The sequence below is a fragment of the Leptodactylus fuscus genome, chromosome 2, assembly GCF_031893055.1.
Source record: "Leptodactylus fuscus isolate aLepFus1 chromosome 2, aLepFus1.hap2, whole genome shotgun sequence".
In the NCBI taxonomy this organism is placed as follows: domain Eukaryota; kingdom Metazoa; phylum Chordata; class Amphibia; order Anura; family Leptodactylidae; genus Leptodactylus; species Leptodactylus fuscus.
Window position 1 is genome coordinate 143,745,320 of NC_134266.1, and position 20,082 is coordinate 143,765,401.

The following is a 20,082-nucleotide window of genomic DNA, read 5'->3' on the forward strand; positions in this document are numbered from 1 at the left end:
GATCCTAAGTGCCAGAGACATCACTATGGTAATGCATTTCAGAGCAACATTTTAAAGTCGGGACCCCAGGAGCCGGAAACGCAGCGAATCGCGGTGTTATATAGTAACTGCAAAGTGGATGGGATTCATGTGAATCCCATGCCCACTTTGCATGTAAACCCACAGCGCGAATACGCTACGATTTCCAAAACCGGCGCGGTTTTGGAAATCGTAACATGTCAATTCTATCTATGGAAATGCGGGCGGATTTCCCATAGATATAATTCTAACAGAAAGTCTGCGGAGGAAAACTCAGTGAACTTTCTGTTCAAAGTGCTGTGGGAAGAACACGCGATGCATTCCCGCCGTGGTTTTTCCTGCAGCACTTTAGCGCTGCATATCGTCCTGTGGGGCCTTAGCCTAAGAGTGATGATTTAGAGTGGAATATATAAGGGTGTGTTCCTATTCTTTTATATTAAGTTTTTTTTAAGCAAAAACGAGGGGTTGAACCCATTTTTTTTGAAAAATACAACATGTCAATTTTATCTGCAGAAACAATTTTGTTTTCTCAATAGATTTAATATAAGAAGAAAAACTGCAGAGAAAAACACAATGAAAAATGCTGTTGAATAAAACACAATGCATTTCCTGGCGGCTGCTGTGTTTATTCTGCAACATGGAGCCTTAGCCCCAAGTGGTTTTCTCACTAATGACACCTATTCCCTATCCACAAGAGCCCCATTTGAATATAGTGGTCCTGCTTCAATCACGTCTTTTATACTGATGAAGGTCGCTTTCCCATAAAAGGGAAGGGAACAGTAGCCAAACTTATGCACCAACTCTCTATTACCATTGGACTCTGTGGATATTGGATAAGTTTTATTAATGGGAAAACCTATTTAAGTCATTTATGACTTTAAAATATTTGTTTTTAAGAAAAACTACTACCAAATGGAAAATATGCAGGACCAAATAAAAGGTTACAAGTTTGTTTTGTCATCCATAATAACATCCAAAATAGGATTAAAAAAGCAACACAAAGATATCAATGAATTCTGAACTTATAGTAAGACATACAAACACATAAAGTGTAAAGCATACAAATGTAAGGTAATGGGATTTTTTTTTGTCTGTACTGTACCGACAACCAGGATATGATGTTTGGCCTATTTAGTTGACCCATTTAAAAGCAGTCTAAGTGACAAAATGTCTAGAGTCCTGCAGCTTTATCTGATATGAAAAATCATTATGGAGGCTTAAACCATTCAATTGGAAAGAAGTCTGTTTTAAACATGGTTCTATGTTTTTAAAGGTCAAATTCAGGGACCAGAAAGAAGAGAAGACACAGGTGAGAGACTTAAGTGCCATATATTAATAATAATATTGCCATCAGTTTATTCATATGCCTCAGAGACTTTCCTAAGTATTGAAACCCTTTTCTTATGGATTTGTACCATAAAAATGTGAAAAATAATGTTTATTATTTTACTTCTATGATGATATGTGATGACTTGAACTTAAAAGAAACTGAGGACTGACAAGAAGACATTTCTTGGTCTTTGAAGTGACATGGTGAGGATATAGCGGTAGTGTGAAAAAGACATAGGTAGCCAGAAAGTAACTGTGACATATTTAAGGGTGAAAGCTAGTGAAGTGTTGGACTTCTATAAAAGATAGACAATTCAGCATGGCAAGACCAAGTGCAGCTAAAACTTTTACCTTTAAAAGCTCCATCAAAATATTTATTTATAGACAATTGTACTCTACCAAAGGACACCCAGTGCTTGGTAGGACATACAGCAACATGCGTAGACACACAGAACTTGTAGATGTTCATTGTGTCATAATTGCTGAGAAAATCCATAAAGCCTGGTTCACATCTGCATTTGGTATTCCATTCAGGGAGTCCGCTTGGGGACTCCCCGAATGGAATACCAAATGCATTAAAAAGCCGTGAGCAGAGAAACCACACGGACCCCATATACTATAATGGGGTCCGTGTGTTTTCCTTGCGGAGAGAAAAGTACTACAAGCAAGCTAATATGATAGTACTAAAGTAGATTCTTCTTTAGGACAGCTGCCGGGTTAACACTAGAACATCATATTAAACCTGGGTCCTGCAGTCACTGGCTCCTAGATGGTTTGATGTCATCTATGTCAGACCACTCATTGATCTTGTGCATGGATTCTCTGCTGTGAACAACAGCCTCACTGTTCATATACTGAACCTAAAACAAGTAGCTAACGTTTCGGGTAGTACTATTCATATTACTCTTTGCCATATCAAACACTGGAATTTGTTTGATAAGGAGAAATCATCTGCAGAATAGTCTTTGAGAAGTGTCAAGATAGCAGACAGAGTAAATTCATCACACAGTTGCCCAATTTGTACCTTTTTGTAAAATTTGCTAATAATCCAATATTTCTGATCCACAGTTCAAGATTTTGTGAAAACAGCTATTAATATCTTCTTAAGAGTTTCAAGCAAAATATGCTAGAAAATGTAATAGAGCTATTTAAAAGGCAATTTGTATGCAAAATACAACTGCTGAAATATCTCAAAGGGGTTTTTCCATCTCCATCTCTCATCAGCTAGCCTGCTCTCTTTTTCTGTCTTCTTGTATTCCTCAACAAGCTGAACAGGACACTGTGAAGTGCTTCAGTAGTTATAGACATTTTCTTTACCATGAGAGATCAATCATTCTGATTACTAGAAATCTATAATAATGCAGATGAAATTATTACACAGTAAATGTATATTACCTTTCACAGGTTTGGAGAGAAACGGTCAGGACACACAACAGACTAGCAGTAAACTCAATGTTATCTTTGTGTTTACATATAGAGAAAACATACACAACTGAGCCTTAATCAGCAAACTCCAATTAACTAACCTAAGAGCAGGAAATAACAGCTCCCAAGCATCATTTGAGAACTCAGCCCCCCTCCCCTCCAAAGAACAGAGAATCATGTAATCCCCTGAGATGCTAAATAAGGAGAGATACCAGGCCAGGTAACTTGACAACATTGTGTAAATGATAGGGAGGCATAATCTATCACAGCAGGTGAATGAAACAGCAATATTTTCAGATTACATAAGCTAGCAGTTTAGATAGGATCCTTGAGATGGGAATACCCCTTTAAAATGCCAGAAATAGGTCTTCTATGCTTCCTTGTCTATGGACAACGTAGGATGGAGGGGGTGTTGGGAATAGTAAAGCTTTTAAGGACTGTATGATTTTGCATGCTGGAAGAACTGCAAATAAATCTGTGTGGATGGTGGGATGGGGATGATTCACAGGCTTTTAATATGGGTACAAAAATACATTTTGGACAACAATGCTTAAAGGAGTTTTTCAGTTTTAGCAAATAAATGTTAATGTTTGTGCAGTATAAACAGTTTTCCCATATACTTTCTGTATCAATTCCTCACAGTTTTCTAAACATTTGCTTGCTTTCATTTTTTGTTACTTCCAGAGGATAAAAGCAGTCTATGGTCATATGATGGACAGTCTATGGTCATATGATATACTGTTCAAGTATGTTGGAAAATTGTAAAACTTTTCATTCTACAAACAATAACATAAATATTCTGAGACTGGACAACCCCTTTTTGTCCATAATTGAACACCATTTCTTTATGCACATAGAATTAGGCTTCATACAAAGCTAAACAATGTACAAAACATTTCTTAGCTTCTATTGATCCCCAGTTTCACTCCAGAGCTTCATTCATACATCTACAGTCAGAAGGAAAGCTGAAATCTTCCAGTATTTGTTGCTGGCTAGCAAAGAGCCACTAGATTAGGCAGTCATCAGATCCACTAACATTATATAACCCTACAACATGTTCAGGAAAAATATGCACAGATTTTTGTCTGCATTGTTTATCTGTAAAAATTACCTTGATAGTGTCCTAGTCCTCTATACTTCCCTCGTCCTTAAACCTAGCCATCAGGTGGCTTATACTAAGTGTTATAGAGGCTGAGTGGGGGAGCTAAGACTTGTAGGTTTGGCAACTGTGTTCTGCGTGTGGCCCTTGGGCTGCAATTTGTCCATCACTGCTTTAAGTACAGTACTACATCATTGCAGTTCATTTGCCAAGCTAATTTTAGAACATGAACACCCTTTCCTATGGATATACTATAAGCAGAAATGGCATATCTTCAAAACCAAGGTACCTAACACAGAGCTGCCTAATAACATGGGCAGCTTGTAGAGTTTCTCTTGCTATCCATATGGTCTATGCCTCATTGAGCTAATAGATGGCTTCTACAATTGCAAGTGTAGCTGTTCATTTTATGGTGCCAAGGTCATTGGACGTTTTATTACCTGCAGTTTTCAGCACTTATTGAAGAACCACACAGAGATGGGAAGGCAGCACACATATAACCGCTAAACAATAGTGTACAAAAGGAAAGGGTAGAGGCAAATGACAGAGGAGATGATAACAAGTTTAACAGAAAATTGCCTCTAATTGGAAAATAGTGCACCTACAAAGAGGAACAAATAGTACCATTCATTTAAAGATTGGACCAAGAAAGAAATGTGCTGTTAACTGCTTAGCTATTTCGCTGTCAAGTACTACCCTTTTCTCCTGCTGTACATTGAGATTACGCAGGCTACCTGAATTACACATCTGTGAGCCTTAGAAGGTCCGGATCCTCTGTTCCTCCCTTTCTATCTACAGGAGACTATATCAGCAGGACATCCAGTTAGGTGCCAGACAACGTAGGCTTAAATAACATGTGGATATAACTATACAGTGTTAAGAATAACGGTAGACGGTACATGAACTGTTTATATTTTCTAATAAACTGAATATTACATCCATATTAGAACACACTTCCAGTAGAAATTAGGATTATTTTCAATTACTGTTGACAGGATACACATTATCTTTGAAATAGTCTTATTGTTTGGTTTGGCTACAAAAACTAGTCACATTTCATGTACATTACAAATAGAGGTATTTTCTTGGATAGAACACTGATAACCTATTTTTAGAATTGGGTAACAGTGTGTGTCTGTGTGGGGGGACAACTCTAGCACTCTGTTCAGTTATTAGGGTAACTTGCAGATTGGTGGGGGTTCTACAGCTGGAAACCGTGCTGATTTTGAGAACCGCAATGTGACTCGCGTTTCAGGTTAGAGATGTGCAATGTAATGGAGACCACTGGAGACGGCAGAGCAATGTTCTTCAGTTCTGGTGATTTCCATTAAAGTGAATGAAGTGGTGGAACAGCTTTCCAGCCACTCATTTACTCTGGTTCCAGTGCTTCTAGTTGTGCCTACATCGTACACACATTCATGGCCTTGCCTAGGGATAAGTCTTAAGTGTTTCTTTTTCTTTTAAAACCTTTTAAGGATAAGGCCCCATGTAGCAAAACACAGCTAAAAAAAAAAAAACACTGCGGAAAAAAATGTGGTGGAAACGTAGCGCTTTTTACTGTCCACAGAGTTTTCTGCTGTTTCCCATGGTAACACCTCAGGCAGGAAGTTGGTGTGTTTTGTGTGAGGGGAATCTGAGGAGAATGTGAGGAGAAGAAGAGAGAAGTGAAGTCCTGTGAGGTAAACAGAAAGCTTAGTGCAGGTATCTGAAGTTCTAGACAGAGTAGGAAGGTTGGGGAGCTGACATATTCCAGCTATTCAGAAGATCCTGTCCCTTGGCTGCCAAGCCATCGCTCTGAAGGAGGTCAGGCATCATCATCTTGTAAGCATAAGACTATGGAGAGAACATTCTGGAACATGTGCTCCATAACAAGTATCACAGGATCCAGGAGATAAGGCCAGACCTGTGGCACACCCCACCACCCTGATTATTGCACCCCGAAACTCTGAGCTATCAGGACCACATAATGTTAGTGGGGAATATTGTGTGCTAGTATGGTGGTGGGCATCCTCCTATCAGCCAAATAGAAACCCAGATGCACTTTAGGGCTGCAACACTGACATTTAAAGGGCTAGGAACAAATTTTATCAAGTCTACCCTGCACCCCAGAACTTTGCTGTGTCACCAGGTGTACCTTGTTATTGTGTACTGAAGAAACGGTTTAAGCATTTGCGCCCTCACACCCGTGGAAGAGTTTTAAGTAAAAGTTCATCTCTGTTTTAACTTTACAACATTTCTGTGTCTGACTCTGCACCGACAACATCAGGGCACCCCGAACATCACCAGTCAGCACAGTATAGAAGTGCCCCAGGGGAACAATCACCACCAACATTTGTGCAGCCCCCTCATTACCGGTACCAGTGGTGGTAACATGGGACAGCACCAGCATTATGCCCTCGTACCCAGAGACCATGACAAGTCTGCGCTGTCTACACCCCGCAATTCCAACTGCAGTGTTACCCTCCATTTGGTTACTGCATCTGGTAGTCCAAGCAAGTGGTGTAATCTGACAAAGACATTCTCGGGAAGCCCTTGCTCTGGGTAGGTGAGCATTGTCATGCTGAAAAATACCAGTTGGAAGCCCTGCCATGAAAGGAAACACATGTTGCTTCAGGATTTCCTGCACATAATGCTGAACTGTTAGAGTCCCTTGTATTACTATAAGGGTGACCGATTTTCTCATGTAATGGCTCCCCAGATCATCACACTAGCAGTTAGAACAGTGTTTCTCTCACAGCAGAGGAAGGATTGAAGCACCCACCATGAGGCCTCTATAATTTCCTCTTGGAAATGGTCTGGGCAGCGACAGGGATGTAATAAAGGTGCTGCCTGTGTCTGGATGGTGGACAAGGAAACTGGGGATGCTGCTCATGTTTGTTAGTAGATCAAACCATTCTGTCTCAGGGGCAACACGGTGGCTCAGTGTTGGGAGTCTGGGGTTCAAATCCTGAAATGGACAAAACATCTTCAATGAGTTTGTATGTTCTCTCAGTGTTTGCATGGATTTCCTCCCATACTACAAAGACATTCCAATAGGCAAAAAATTTACATTGTGATCCCTATATGGGGCTCACAATCTACATTTAAAAAAAAATTCTGTCTGCTGTTTGTCTGTCTGGGGTATCTGGAGTCTGTTAGCATGTGTGCATGGTCTCATGTAAGTGCTGCTCCCAACGCCTCATGACAGCTAGGCCACAGTGACCTTGATGGTTGGCAGTTCACTGAAATGACCATACCGCTTCTCTCAGTCCAGTGAAGTTCCCCCTCTCAAAGTCTGTCAACTGGGCAAACTGTCTTTGAAGGCATTGTAGAGGCCTATGTAGCAGTCTCTACCCAAAAATAGTATCCTCTTGTGACAACACCCGATGTTTAACCACATCACATCTGTAATCATCTATATATCTGCCTGAGACATAACTACATGCTCATATTTCTGTCTGGGTGCATTATATTTTTTTAGTTTTGCATTGTGCATATTAGTATTTCCTAATCTAAAACTGTTATACAGATAAACTGTTCTAATAATAAAACCAGAAGGGCTGTACAAGATGACATCAGGCAACTTTCTGTGTTTGAACCTATACACATTATAGGGAAAGCTATCGATTATCCTGTATAGTGGCTCAGGGTCACAAACTCACAGAATAGAGGGATGTACCTGGCATATTACAGTATGATACGTATTTCCTAATATTTTTTTTTATAAATGATTGGATTTTTAAATACTGTAGATCCTTGTCTGTGGCAGCCCTGCATAAAAGTGTTTAGCACAAGCTTTCCCTACTACTCTTTTATGTCCAAGACAGGCCAAGGAATAATAATACCTTAGCACAAAAACATATTAGAGCGACTGTACTATGCACACAGAGCCTAAAGTGCTTGAGAATTAAGGAATACAAATACAATATTTGACATTACAAGGGCCAAAGATTTAATATAGACACAACAAACATAGGCACTACATGAAGGGATTTTCCGATATAAGGATTTCACCTGTCCTCCTAAGTCTCCTCCCCTCCAATTCCTGGGTGCTCAGTCTTGTAGGGGGCTCATGCTTGTTTCTACATTGCTGTTAGCTCTGGATTTACATGCATAGGTAACAGAGGCATTGATTAAGGGGCTGTTCTAGCCCTTTCAGGGATCAGCAGCTTAAAACACGTTGCAGAAAGAAAAACAGAAAAGAATATACGTGGCTAGAAACAGAGACTGAGTTCCAGGAACTGAGACCAAAGGAAGTGGTCTAAACCCTAGGCAACCCTAGTGGTCTAATACCTAAGCAATGAGCTGTAAATACTGAGGAGACATAATAAGTATTGGGTAAAACCTTTCAGTTTGAATAAGGTCCTGTAGATACTCCTTTAATAGACCGAATATATGGGCTGGCAGGTTTGCATTGATGGTGGCACAGTGGAGGTTATTGTTTCAGTGTTTCTGCAAATGGGATTACAAGGGCAGATGTTATTGCCTGTCTATTGCGATAGCTAGCCGATCAGTTATTTAGGCATCACAAATGTCACTGCCATTTCTGTATAACCTTTAATAGTACACAGGACATGATAAGAGGATAAAGTAAGGAGATACTTGTATACAAAGCAGAAACACACACCAAAGTTATGCTTTTTTGTTTTAGTTGCGCCTAGGCACAGCTTTTATATCAGCAGGTTACAACTCATTTAGGTTGACTACAGTCATCCGATAGTAAAGTACTTCAACAAAGCTGAATAGTGGGAAGAGAGGACCAAGCACACACTGCCTGAATTCTGTTGAAGAACTTCCAACCATAGAGTAGGTGCTACAAGAATTTGTATTTGAAAAAGACTACAGGTTTTTAACTGGCTTGACCCCTTTATCAAGTAGATTCAACACAAAATAACTTTAAATTTTAAAAGTTTTTTTGCTCAACTAAGTAGTTGGAAGTTCTTCAATTGTGTTCTGTATCCTCTATTCCCATTCCTTGGGAGCAGAAGTTCATATTCAATCATGAGGGCAGCCATTTTGTTGGGTGTCCAGTCAGAAAAAAAACAGTATCATCAGTCCCTCCTCAGCCAAACAAAATATATCTTTATTAGAGAATTTTCTGACTTATCTATTGATTGCTGTATCTTAATGTATAATTCTACTGATCTTGCTTTGTCAAGTTCTTTTCTACAGTTTATCATTTGGTATCTTTAATGTTTTATTACACGTATAACTCATTTTTAATGTAACTAAGTTACTGTACTTGCTAACTAAAATATCTTATTTTGTATTTTTCTAATTCCTATAGGTCTAGAAGTCTTAAGAACAAAAGAAAGGATAAATCTAAAGACAGAAAGAGGTACAGGTGGTTATGTTCTTTCACATACATGGAAATTCATCTTAAAAAGGATCTTTCATTTCTTCCACCAAGTCCAGCTCTTTGCATCATTTTTCTGTAACTCCCACTTCCCCACCAATAAGTGTTACTTTTGGTGCCTGGTGTGCTATTTCGGATCTGTATTGTCAGATGTCCAGTGTCTACTGGGGAGAAGAAAGTGAGTAAGAAGCAGAGTTCCAATCAAAGGAGGATAGTGTCAGAGCTCAGAATCTCAACCCTTGCTTGCTCCTGTCAGTACAGAGCCTAAGTAGTATATCAGGTAGCAAACCAAACTGCATTGATTGCTCTGGAATGGTGGGGGTTAGAGAAAAAATTCCAACTATGATGGAATTAGCAGAGCGGCACCTATTAACAGATGCTAAGAACTGGAGTGGATGGAGGTAATGAAAGGTTCTCTCAGAGGACCTTTCACCACCTACATCAACTTCAACTCTTTGCTGAACCACTTTGCTGTTGAAATTGCTGTTGTTTTTCTCTAGCCCTCACCATTCCCAAGCAATAATTTCTGGTATTCTCAGTACCCATTATACTAATTAAGCTCTCTGGTGGGGGGTCCCTGCCTATCTGCTGTACCGCAGAACCACCCACAGTAGAGAGCGTAATTAGCATACTGGGTGCAGAAACCAACAGAACTGATTGCTCAGAAATGGTAGTGGCTAGAGAAGAATTTCCAGTAGTGCTGGCATCAATGGAGCACAACCAATTGAATGATGCCAAGATTGATTTGGAGTTGGTGGAGGTGATACGTCCTCATTAATCTAGATTGACAATTTGATTATTTTTCTGCAAAAATTAAACAATTTTTTTTTTTTTGGAACCACTTCAGTGTGTAGTAGCATCAATTAGGTCTAAATTACCACTCTCCAAGTTTTTGCTCTCTTTGCATGTTACTTTGGGCTGTTGTCTGCCCAGGTTGTCCTTTAGTTTCATAGTACATTTTTGGTATACATTTGGAAAAAAAATCTAGGCTGCAAATACCAGAACATTCAATCTTTACACATCGAAGGGACCAACCCCAAGGTTGCTTGTAAAGAACAATGGGCTTCAACTCCTCCAGCCTATCGCACAGGATTGGCTGTATCCATGTGGTTGAGTTTGGTACTGTAGGTTACTTGAAGTAAATATGCTAGACCTGAGTTAACCAGACACAGCTTCATGGAAGCAACTCTATTGGTTACTGCAGGTATAGGCATATAGCACTTCAGCGAGTGCCATAGTCCTTTTATATTCATTGTGGAGATATTGCAATACAGACTCCCACCAGGCACACATTGATGGCCTAACTATATAATGTTTCGTCTATATTTTCAAAGCATTGTTATAATCTCACTCAGTCATTGCATGTACAGTAGCTTACTTCCCTTTGGTTTTTAGGTTAGCAGCTGTGTAGATCTGATGTTATACCATCTATAATTCCTTTAATTGTTTAATTATTTTTGACAGATCACATAGTGGATCAACTGTCCGAAGAACACACAGACATAGTAGTTGCAGTTCTCACAGTGCTTCTCCTTCCTCTGACTACAGCACATCCAAATCACCAAGCAGGTAATTTAGATGCAAAAGATATTTTTCCTTTTTTCTTTTAAGAAGTTCGGCATATAATGAAGGGACAGATACAGAATTTTGTCAAGGTTAAAGTTTACAAAATCATAGATGTGTAAGCTTACAGGCAAACACGCATGCATGCATGTTCCATTTCACATCATAATGTTCCACATAAAAGTTGCAGCAATTGTTTCCTATATTAGATTCAGCCATGCTCCCAAGGGAGGGACATCCTCTTGTTTGCTTAGAGAGGAAAGAAAAGAAGGTCATATAGTCAGACTACTTTGCTCTAGCAACTCATATACTGTATAATCATGTGGTTTTTTTGCCCAGGTAAAGCCATACAGTTCCCATATAAAGCCAAACAACCTACTTTGTGCTATACTTTTCCCACATATAGCCTGATAGTGCTCACAATGTGCCAACCTACTTTATCTACAGGAAACTAAAGAGTGTTCACTATTGTGCCTATATTACACCACAGAGTCCCCACATAATGCTATATATTACTTAACAGCACCTAGAGAGCCCTCTTACTTTATCAGCGTAGGTCAGTATTTTACCCATTTCCAGCTAATCTTCACGTGCCTTTTTATGCCTGCATGGACCCAAACTGTGCCCATGTTATGTCAGACTTTTTATGCATAGTAACAAAATCACCCTCACATTGTCCACATATAGAGTGATGTAATGGCAGGAAAATGATAAGAAAAAGCAAAGCATGTGTTCACTGGCCATAGTCAGTCTTAGGGCCCCTTCACACGGCGTATACGCTCACTGCTTTGGAGCGTGTAAGGGTCAGTTCACACGTGAAAACCGCCTAGCTTATTTGTGCGAGGTAAAAAACCTCGGGGAGTTTTTTTGACGCTGTTTTTTGCATTCCACGCGGTTTTTGACGAGGTTTTTGACGCGGTTTTCGCTAGGGTTTTTTTTTCCTATATGTGCTATAGAAACTGCAGGCGAAAACCGCGCGTTTTGTTTGCAAAAAACCGCGTGGTTTTGTGTGCAAAAAAAACGCGCGGTTTTTTACCGCGCGGTTTTCGCCTCCCATTCACTTCTATGCAATTCTTCAGGCGTTTTCCGCCTGAAGAAAGGTCATGTCGCTTCTTCAGGCGGAAAACGCTAGGAGGAAAAAAAAAGCTAGTGGTCTACATAGACCACCATGTTAAAGGAGAGGTTTTTGAAGCGAATTCCGCTGTCAAAAACCTCCCCTTTGCCCACGTGTGAACTAGCCCTAAACGTTCCGTAGCAGCAGCGTCTAAAAGCAGATCGCATTGATTTCTATGGGAGCCGGCATACGCGCGCTCGCCATAGAAATGAATGGGCTGCTTTTTCCATTCATTTCTATGGGGAGCGCGCGTCTGCCGGCTCCCATAGAAATCAATGGGAAGTGCTTTAGACGCCGCTGCTACGGAACGTTTACACGCTCCAAAGCAGTGAGCGTATACGCCGTGTGAAGGGGCCCTTACAGAGGGTGGAATGAATTTTCAGGCTAATTGCCCTCATTTGCAAGCAACTGCTTTTCTGTTTGGGAATAGCCTACCTTGGGGACATGTATTCTGGGAAGTATAAGCTATAGAGCATATTCTAGTGTTCAGGAAGCCAACTGTCCCACTATATTGTAGCTTTACTGAGGTGTTAGGACACTATGATATTTATCAGTCTGTCACTCCATACTGGCAGTTCAGATTGAAGGTTCTTTATGCTAATTAATATTGGTATATTTGTTAATTATTTATTGCACTGCCACATTTTTTTGTGCTACAAATTACATTATTTGTGCCAAGGTTTGTGAGTCATAATTAAACAACAAGCCCAGTATCTTATCATGTAGAACTATTTGTTCATTATTTTAGACATAAAGATTGACTGATTTGTCAAAGTGAGGGCAGGTTCACACCAGCGCCGATCTCCGTTTTGCAGGTTTCCGTTTTCTGTCGGCAGAAGACGGAAACCCAGAATTCAGTGTCCACTGGTGAGCGTCCGTGAGCGTCTTCTGCTCTCCATGGCAAAACCTTTTTTTTTTTTAACCGGACACAAACTCCTGCATGTCCGACTTTGTGGCCGGTTAGAAAAAAAACATTTTGCCGCGGACAGCAGAAGACGCTCACAGGAAGACACTTTACAAACCCATTCAAATTCCAGTTTCTCGGGCAGGAAATGGAAACCTGCAAAACGGAGATCGGGCGCAGGTGTGAACCTGCCCTGACATGTTATTTTTACAGAAATCTGAAACCTTTGAAAAAATTGTAGAGCTAAGAATGACTCATAACTCCTCTGAACAGTTCCTGAAATTAAATCCCTAAACTAATATGCAGTATCATACATCATGTTTTTTTAACCATAATTTATATACCCTTCGTGAAGAATACCGCCTTACCAAAGTCACTTTGGCACAACTGGCGATCACCCTTCTTTCTTACTTTCCACTCGCGCCCCACAAGTGTGCCCAGGTCTTAAAGGGTAATACAAAACGAGCTTTATAAATTTTATATATTTATTAACCTGAGTGGGTCGGTACTAGCCACTAACATATACAGAAATATATATGACAAGTGGATGACAAGTATGGACCTTTCCTCAGCTGTCAACACTAGAGAGTTTGGACTTTGAGCCTTCGGGTCCGCCTGGCACACTTGAGAAATTTAACAGTGCAACTGTGGCATGTCCTCTTAGGCAAATATTATCAGAAAGCCATATTCCCTTTGAAGTTGAGCTTGAAGACAACTGGTTTGGGTTACTTTTATTCATAGGCATTTCAGTATACAACGCCAGAATACCCCCCTGCTGGGATAATGAGGTTAGCACAGGTTTGGTAATGGTTCTGGGCATGAAACAACAAAAGACTGTGATTACAGAGTAGACAAACCACATTCCTGCAAATAAACAGGTTTTGTTAACAGACACCAACGCCACCCTGTGTATGAGAAATCTGGCTAGGTATAACAAGGCCAAATACATAATTGTAAAATACACAGCTGGGAGTCCCTAATCCTCACACCCTTTCTATTTTTTTCTTTACAGGCAAAGCCCCAAGCATAGGCAGGATGACCACAAACCTTCTAGCCACAGATCCAGCCGCAGTCTTTCCTCTTCCTGCACTGCTCACAGTCGATCTGCCACGCCTCACCAGAATGGGCAGAAGAGTGGCAGTCACAATGGTCACCACAATCAAGGCCATGGCATCATTCTAGAGAAACATTTGGATGTATGTACACATTTGTGGTTTTCCATCTACATGTATCTACTGCGTATATTCTTACTCTAGATTGTGCTACCACTTCCATCTCTATCTTGTCATTACCAATTGTACCAATCCCCTAGTCTTGCACTTCAGTACTTTATATACCATATGTAAAAGTGAATCTCGCACATATGCATCTACGGAATACTATTGAGATGGAGTGATACAGTTTACAGGCTACATTATCTGAAAAATTTAAGGAAAAAATACTTTAGCGTTGAGTTGAGACAGAGTTTGTCTGTAGATCCTTCAATGTTTGTAGTGCAATTCAAGTTAAATCTCTTACATAAACCTTTTACAAGACAAGGAAAGTGTGACTATGAAATAAGTATATCATTTTGCACATTAGTTTTCTAGATTGACCACATCTTTTTACTTAGGATAGGTGTAATTAAACTAATATAATTTTAACTATTTTATTTTAATTATTTAATTTTAATATATCTAGATTATAGGAGAGAAATCCAGTATTTAGTAAAGTCCTGTTGTGCAAGCTACCACATGGACTGCCAATTCAATATATGTGGAAAGAGGTCACAGCATCACAAGGCTTCTTAAATGGCTATTCCCATGTACATAATCATATCTATATGTGTAGATAATTAAAAGTTAAACAGTTTTGCGAATATAGGTAATTAAAAATTTTGCAAAGTTTTAAAGATTTTCTCTAACTTTCTTAGTGGTGACAGTCTGTTATCTTGATTGGTTGCCAATGGTTATGACCACTAATGCAGAAACTTCCTATGGTCTGGGACTTGTCAGGAACCCAGCTATGACTTTCTTATTGTAGCTGGGTTATCAAGCAGTGACACTACATGTATGAGATGATATTCTGGCAACAATAAGGAAATCATAGCTGATTCTCTGACCTTAGAAAGGTTCTGCATTCATGGTCATATCCATGGCAACCAATCAAGACCTCAAGACTGTGACCACAAGATATTTAGAGAAAATCTTTAAAACTCTGCAAAATATGTAATTACTTATATTTACAAAAAATGTTTAACTTTTAATTATCTACAAATTTAAAAATAATTATGTACATGGGAATACCCCTTTAAGGTGAAAAGATCTTGCCATCTTTATTGAAACAGGTATATCCATAAAATGCAAGAGTGCAAAGTTACAGCAAATACAACTGCTTTTATCAAGCATGCAAGATGTTTTCACCTTAAGAAGCCTTGTAATGCTGTGCCCTTTTTCCATGTAGATTATAAGATATTAATCTCCAATTAAAAATATATATATTTTAATAATTTCTGCTCCTTAGATACAATTAACATTTTCAGTTGACATTGTTAAGACTACAGTCTCTTCATAAATCTGTCTGCCATCCCTGGACCAGAATGGGAATCTACTCCAGTTAGGGGTTGCGTAAATTTCCATTGTAACTCCACCATAAAACTTATTCCTCCTTGATCCCTGCCTCCATCGTGGAAAGTGTCTTGCGCTAAACGTGTGCCTCCTATTTCATCCCTCTATGCCAGTTTTCTGGCATAGATGTAATGATGAATTTTCCCCAGTTTTATCCATTTTAAAGGAAAGCATTGTGTATGACTCTGTAATATATTTGCACAATGCAAGGATTTTATGTATATGACATGGTACACATAATACAGTACGTGACCATTGTGGTTGCATTGAGGTCTAATCCCTTATGCACGGACCTTTGATTTCTGAATGTCTACTGAAATTAAGTTGGATAAATAATGATCTTTTTTCCTAAGCCCCTCCCTCACTGCTTCTGTTGAACAGCTGTACGTGTCCTTACCATAAACTTGGTTTAATGTATGTTTTATGAAAACTCCCTAGCTATATGACAAGTAATGAGTTTCCCCATTAACATAACCATATTAAAATTTTTATCCAAATAATAAGTAAACATTTTGAAAATATAAATAATTAAAAACCATGTAGTATTTTAAAGATTTTTTTAGCATTTTAGTGGTGGTAGACTTTTGTTTTGATAGATTGCCAGTGGATATATCCACAAAGGACCAGAATGTTTCTATGGTTTGGCACTAGTCAGAGATTCAGCCATAGTTTCTTTATTGTGACCAGGTTATCTTATTGTGCAGGAATACAGAAACATGTAGGGACAGTGCATGCGTGAGCAGATAACCTGACTACAATAAGAAAATCATGGCACAAGTGCCAGACCACTGGGAGTCCCTACATTCATGGTCGTATCCATAGCAATCGTAAATACAAAGCAAGCAAGACTTTTCTCTCTGCCGATTTGGGGTGGACCCCATTATAGTCTATGGGGTCCACGAATTTCTGTGGGTAACTGCTTTTTAAGTGTATAGGGTTTCCATATCCGGGTCCCAAGCAGACCTGAAGAAAGGAAACCTGAACACTAGTGTAAGGGAGATTCAGGAGGAGAATAGAATACATATAGTAGAAAAAGATGACAGAACAAACATATAGCACAGGTACAGATCAGCACAGTACAGTATTTGCATAACAGATCGGGATTGTCTATGACATTGTAAGTTGAATATACAGATAATTTTACTCCTTCATAGCCCTGGAGTGACCACTGTAATGTTATTTGTAATTAATATACATTATATGTATATTAGAATAATATTAGAATACAGAGAATTATTAGAACACATATAAATTACCCCAAATAACATTTTAGAGAAAGGTTATCAGAAAACAGATAACTCTGGTGTGACATCACTTTATGATCAGTGGTGGTGGAAGGTCAGAATTCTGGGATCAGCACTGATCTTAAAAAATGAAGGGATTGCAGAACTGGTGTGGTCTATTCTCCCCTTTATGACTTTCTGAACAGCAGTTGTGAATGGGAACTTCTGCACACCATACAAGTAAATGGGATCATGCTGCAGTTTCTTGCACAGCTGGGTTGTTGGGATTGACAATGTGCAGTACAAATACAGAAGAATCTATGGGAATCCCAGAGGATGGACCTCCACTGATCATAAAGTAATGACATGTTTTAGCAATATGCTATCTCTTTATAAGAAAGATGTCCTAATAGCAGCAATAATAATAACAATAATAATAATAATAATAATAATAAATACAGTTATAACACCTTTAATTGAATCAATACAGTTGAAAATAAATGAATAACCATTTTCATTTATAAATTTCAAGTTATAGATTATATTATTGTTTAAAAGGATTATATCATTAAAATCCCTTTTTCAGTACTACCACGTGGGAATAGCCTTAAAGGCTATTCTTCCCCTACCTTCAGAATTCTTCTCTGCGCCACCGTTCTGGTGATATTCCCATTTTTCTCCATATGTAAATGTACACGAAGAAGAACAACACTGGAGAGTCTTCAGGCAGCACAGGGGACGCCCCCTCTGCTGTCTGGAGACTCATTTGCAAACGGAGAAAACCAGGAATATCACCAGAACGACGTTGGGGATAAGAATTCTAAAGGTAGGGGAAAATAGCTTTTCTTAAGGCTATTCCGAAATGGTAGTACTGTAAAAAGGGATTCTAATGATAGAATCCCTTTAAAGCAGAACTAAACTTTTCTTTTTTTCCCATGAATCCGTAGTTTGGGTGAAGAGTACAAACTTTGTAATATACTTTATATAAAAAAAAGTTCCCATTTCTTTATTTACCTCTTTCTGTCACTGATCATCTGTATAATAGAACTCTATTGAGAAGGGAGAGGGAGGAAAAGGAGAGCTCTTAAAACAGAGCAACATCAGAAATATATAGAGACATAGCTGGGTTATCAGGGATTCTTATCCAGTCTTCTTCTGACAGAGATGACTCATTTAGAGCTGTTGGCACCCTCATGTCTCTATCTTTCTCCTTTTCCTCTTCCTCCTTCACAGATCCCATTACAATCTGAGATTGATTGTGTATGGACAGAATAAATCAGATAAGAAATAAAAACAGGAGAAATTCTTAGGGCTAGTTCACACGGGGGACAAAGAGTCTGATTTTGACAGCGGATTTCGCTTCAAAATCAGCCCCTTTACAATAGTGCAAAAATTGCAGGGAATAACAGGGAAGGGAGAACACAGCCCAAAAAGGTTCACAACAATGGCAAACGGAACACTCACAGACCCTCTGGACGGGGGAAGAAGCTGCCCGGACCTCCAAAGCGATTCCTCCGACATAGGAAAGATTCCGTACAGGAAGTTGCACAAACAGAAGGATGGTCCAGCAATATTCTTCCTTAAAAATTCTTCTTTATTTAAACACACATATAAAAAGATATATATTGTGTCCAAAGGGATAATTGGATATATTACACAGCGAAGATGAGATGACTGACGCGTTTCGAACACTAAGTTCTTATTCGTAGTCTGATGTTTCAGAAATCCACTGGTTCTTATATACCACAGTAATCATGTGTAAGTAATCCACATAATTACATGAACCCGTGCTGACATATACCAGAAGACACACCTAAAATTTCTAAAAAAACACACTGTGTAATATTAGATTATATGTATTTTCTTGTGACTGACAGCGAAACCAAAAAATAATGAGTTGGAAATATTAAGTCCTACCATATATTAAACACCACATGTATATATATATATATACACTGTTATTTTTATAATGCTTTTTGCAAGGCACACTGATGTTCAGGGTCAACCTTCCACACCCTATGTGTCATATGATAATTTCTATTTTTCAAAAAATGTATTTAGGGAAGGAGAATGGATCCCCTTGATAACAGAGGTTGTGCAATAATGTATATCTAAAAATGTACATGCACAAATAAGAGATACCCTGGTCAGGGAAATCCCTCGATGGCAATGGCCACACTTTGACTAATATGGCGCGTGCATGGACTACAAATCCTGCAGTTGCAAAAAGTTAAATATGTTCGAGACCACCCATAAACTATGCAACTCTGTATGTCTGAGATGCGCATGGGCAATTACGGGATGCCAAAAACAAGGGAATCCCTTACTAAAAATGGCCACACCACACCCAACATGATACATGGGCATGCGCAGACAACTAGTCCCGCAACTTACGGAAGCCAACATTGCCCAAAATAGGTCACAAACAAAAGAAGCTCCTAAGAATCTAGAAAACGCGGACATCCAAGTCCCAAACAGACACCCATGAATGAAAGAAGAGGTGGAGTCCAAGACCCAAGGTAAGCACTGAGCGGAGAATCAAACAACTTATTGCTTTTTGTATTATTAATCCCTCTACAGCATTGCACAGGATTGCAAATGTAAATATCCAATATACAAAAACCCCATATCGAAAAAGTGAATAAATGGATAAATGATAATTAATGACTAATAAATATAGGATAAGTCATTCCTCCTATTTAATCCATTGGGTGATCGTGTATTCAATTTTAAGATCCATGACGCTTCTCTTAATTTAAGAGAGCGTTCCCGGTCGCCACCACGTAAAGGTTTCCTGACCTGATCAATGGCTTTAAAGCGGAAGCTCGCAACACTTCCACCGTGTATACGGATGAAGTGCTGCGAGACTCCCGTGCTCTTGGTACAGTTGCTGCTGGAAATGCTATATAGATGTTCCGAAACCCTCGTCTTCAGGGGGCGTGTGGTGGAACCTATATAATCAAGGTTACATGTGGTGCAAGATATCATATACACCACATAAGAGCTGGAACAATTTAAAAAATATCTGATGTCATACTGTTTGTTCCCACTTGAGTTTTTAAAAAAAGAAGTTTTTTCGGTATATTTGCACACATTGCAACGACTAGTGCCACATCTATGAAAACCCAATAGGTGCATCCACGTTGTATTAGGTTTGGTGTTATTCGTATAGACACTTGGTGAAAGAAAATTCCCCAATGTCTTACCCCTCTTTGAAATAAACTGACATTTTTCAGACAATATTGATCTAAGGATTTCGTCTTGATTAAGAATGGGTAAATATTTCTTAATTATATTTGTGATTTGCTTGTAATTGCTACTATACACAGTTGAGAAGTATGTCCTGTTCCTATTTTTGTTTTTGGAATTCCCTGTGGGCACTTGTTTGGGAGATAACAATGATTTCCTATCAATCCGTGAAACGATGTTTTTGGCTCTATCCAGAGTCCACTGTGGATAACCACGT

At 39.1% G+C, this 20,082-nt stretch overlaps 1 protein-coding gene across 3 annotated transcripts in view; it reads left to right on the forward strand.

Annotated features, from left to right (window-relative positions):
* SRRM3 (serine/arginine repetitive matrix 3) overlaps window positions 1-20,082 on the forward strand; it is a 334,709-nt gene that overhangs the window by 283,052 nt on the left and 31,575 nt on the right. For all 3 annotated transcript variants that reach the window (XM_075264822.1, XM_075264824.1, XM_075264823.1), the window contains 4 exons: window positions 1,292-1,327; window positions 9,138-9,188; window positions 10,671-10,775; window positions 13,800-13,983. In XM_075264822.1, coding sequence (XP_075120923.1) covers window positions 1,292-1,327; window positions 9,138-9,188; window positions 10,671-10,775; window positions 13,800-13,983 — 376 coding nt within the window. The remainder of the gene's footprint in view (window positions 1-1,291; window positions 1,328-9,137; window positions 9,189-10,670; window positions 10,776-13,799; window positions 13,984-20,082) is intronic.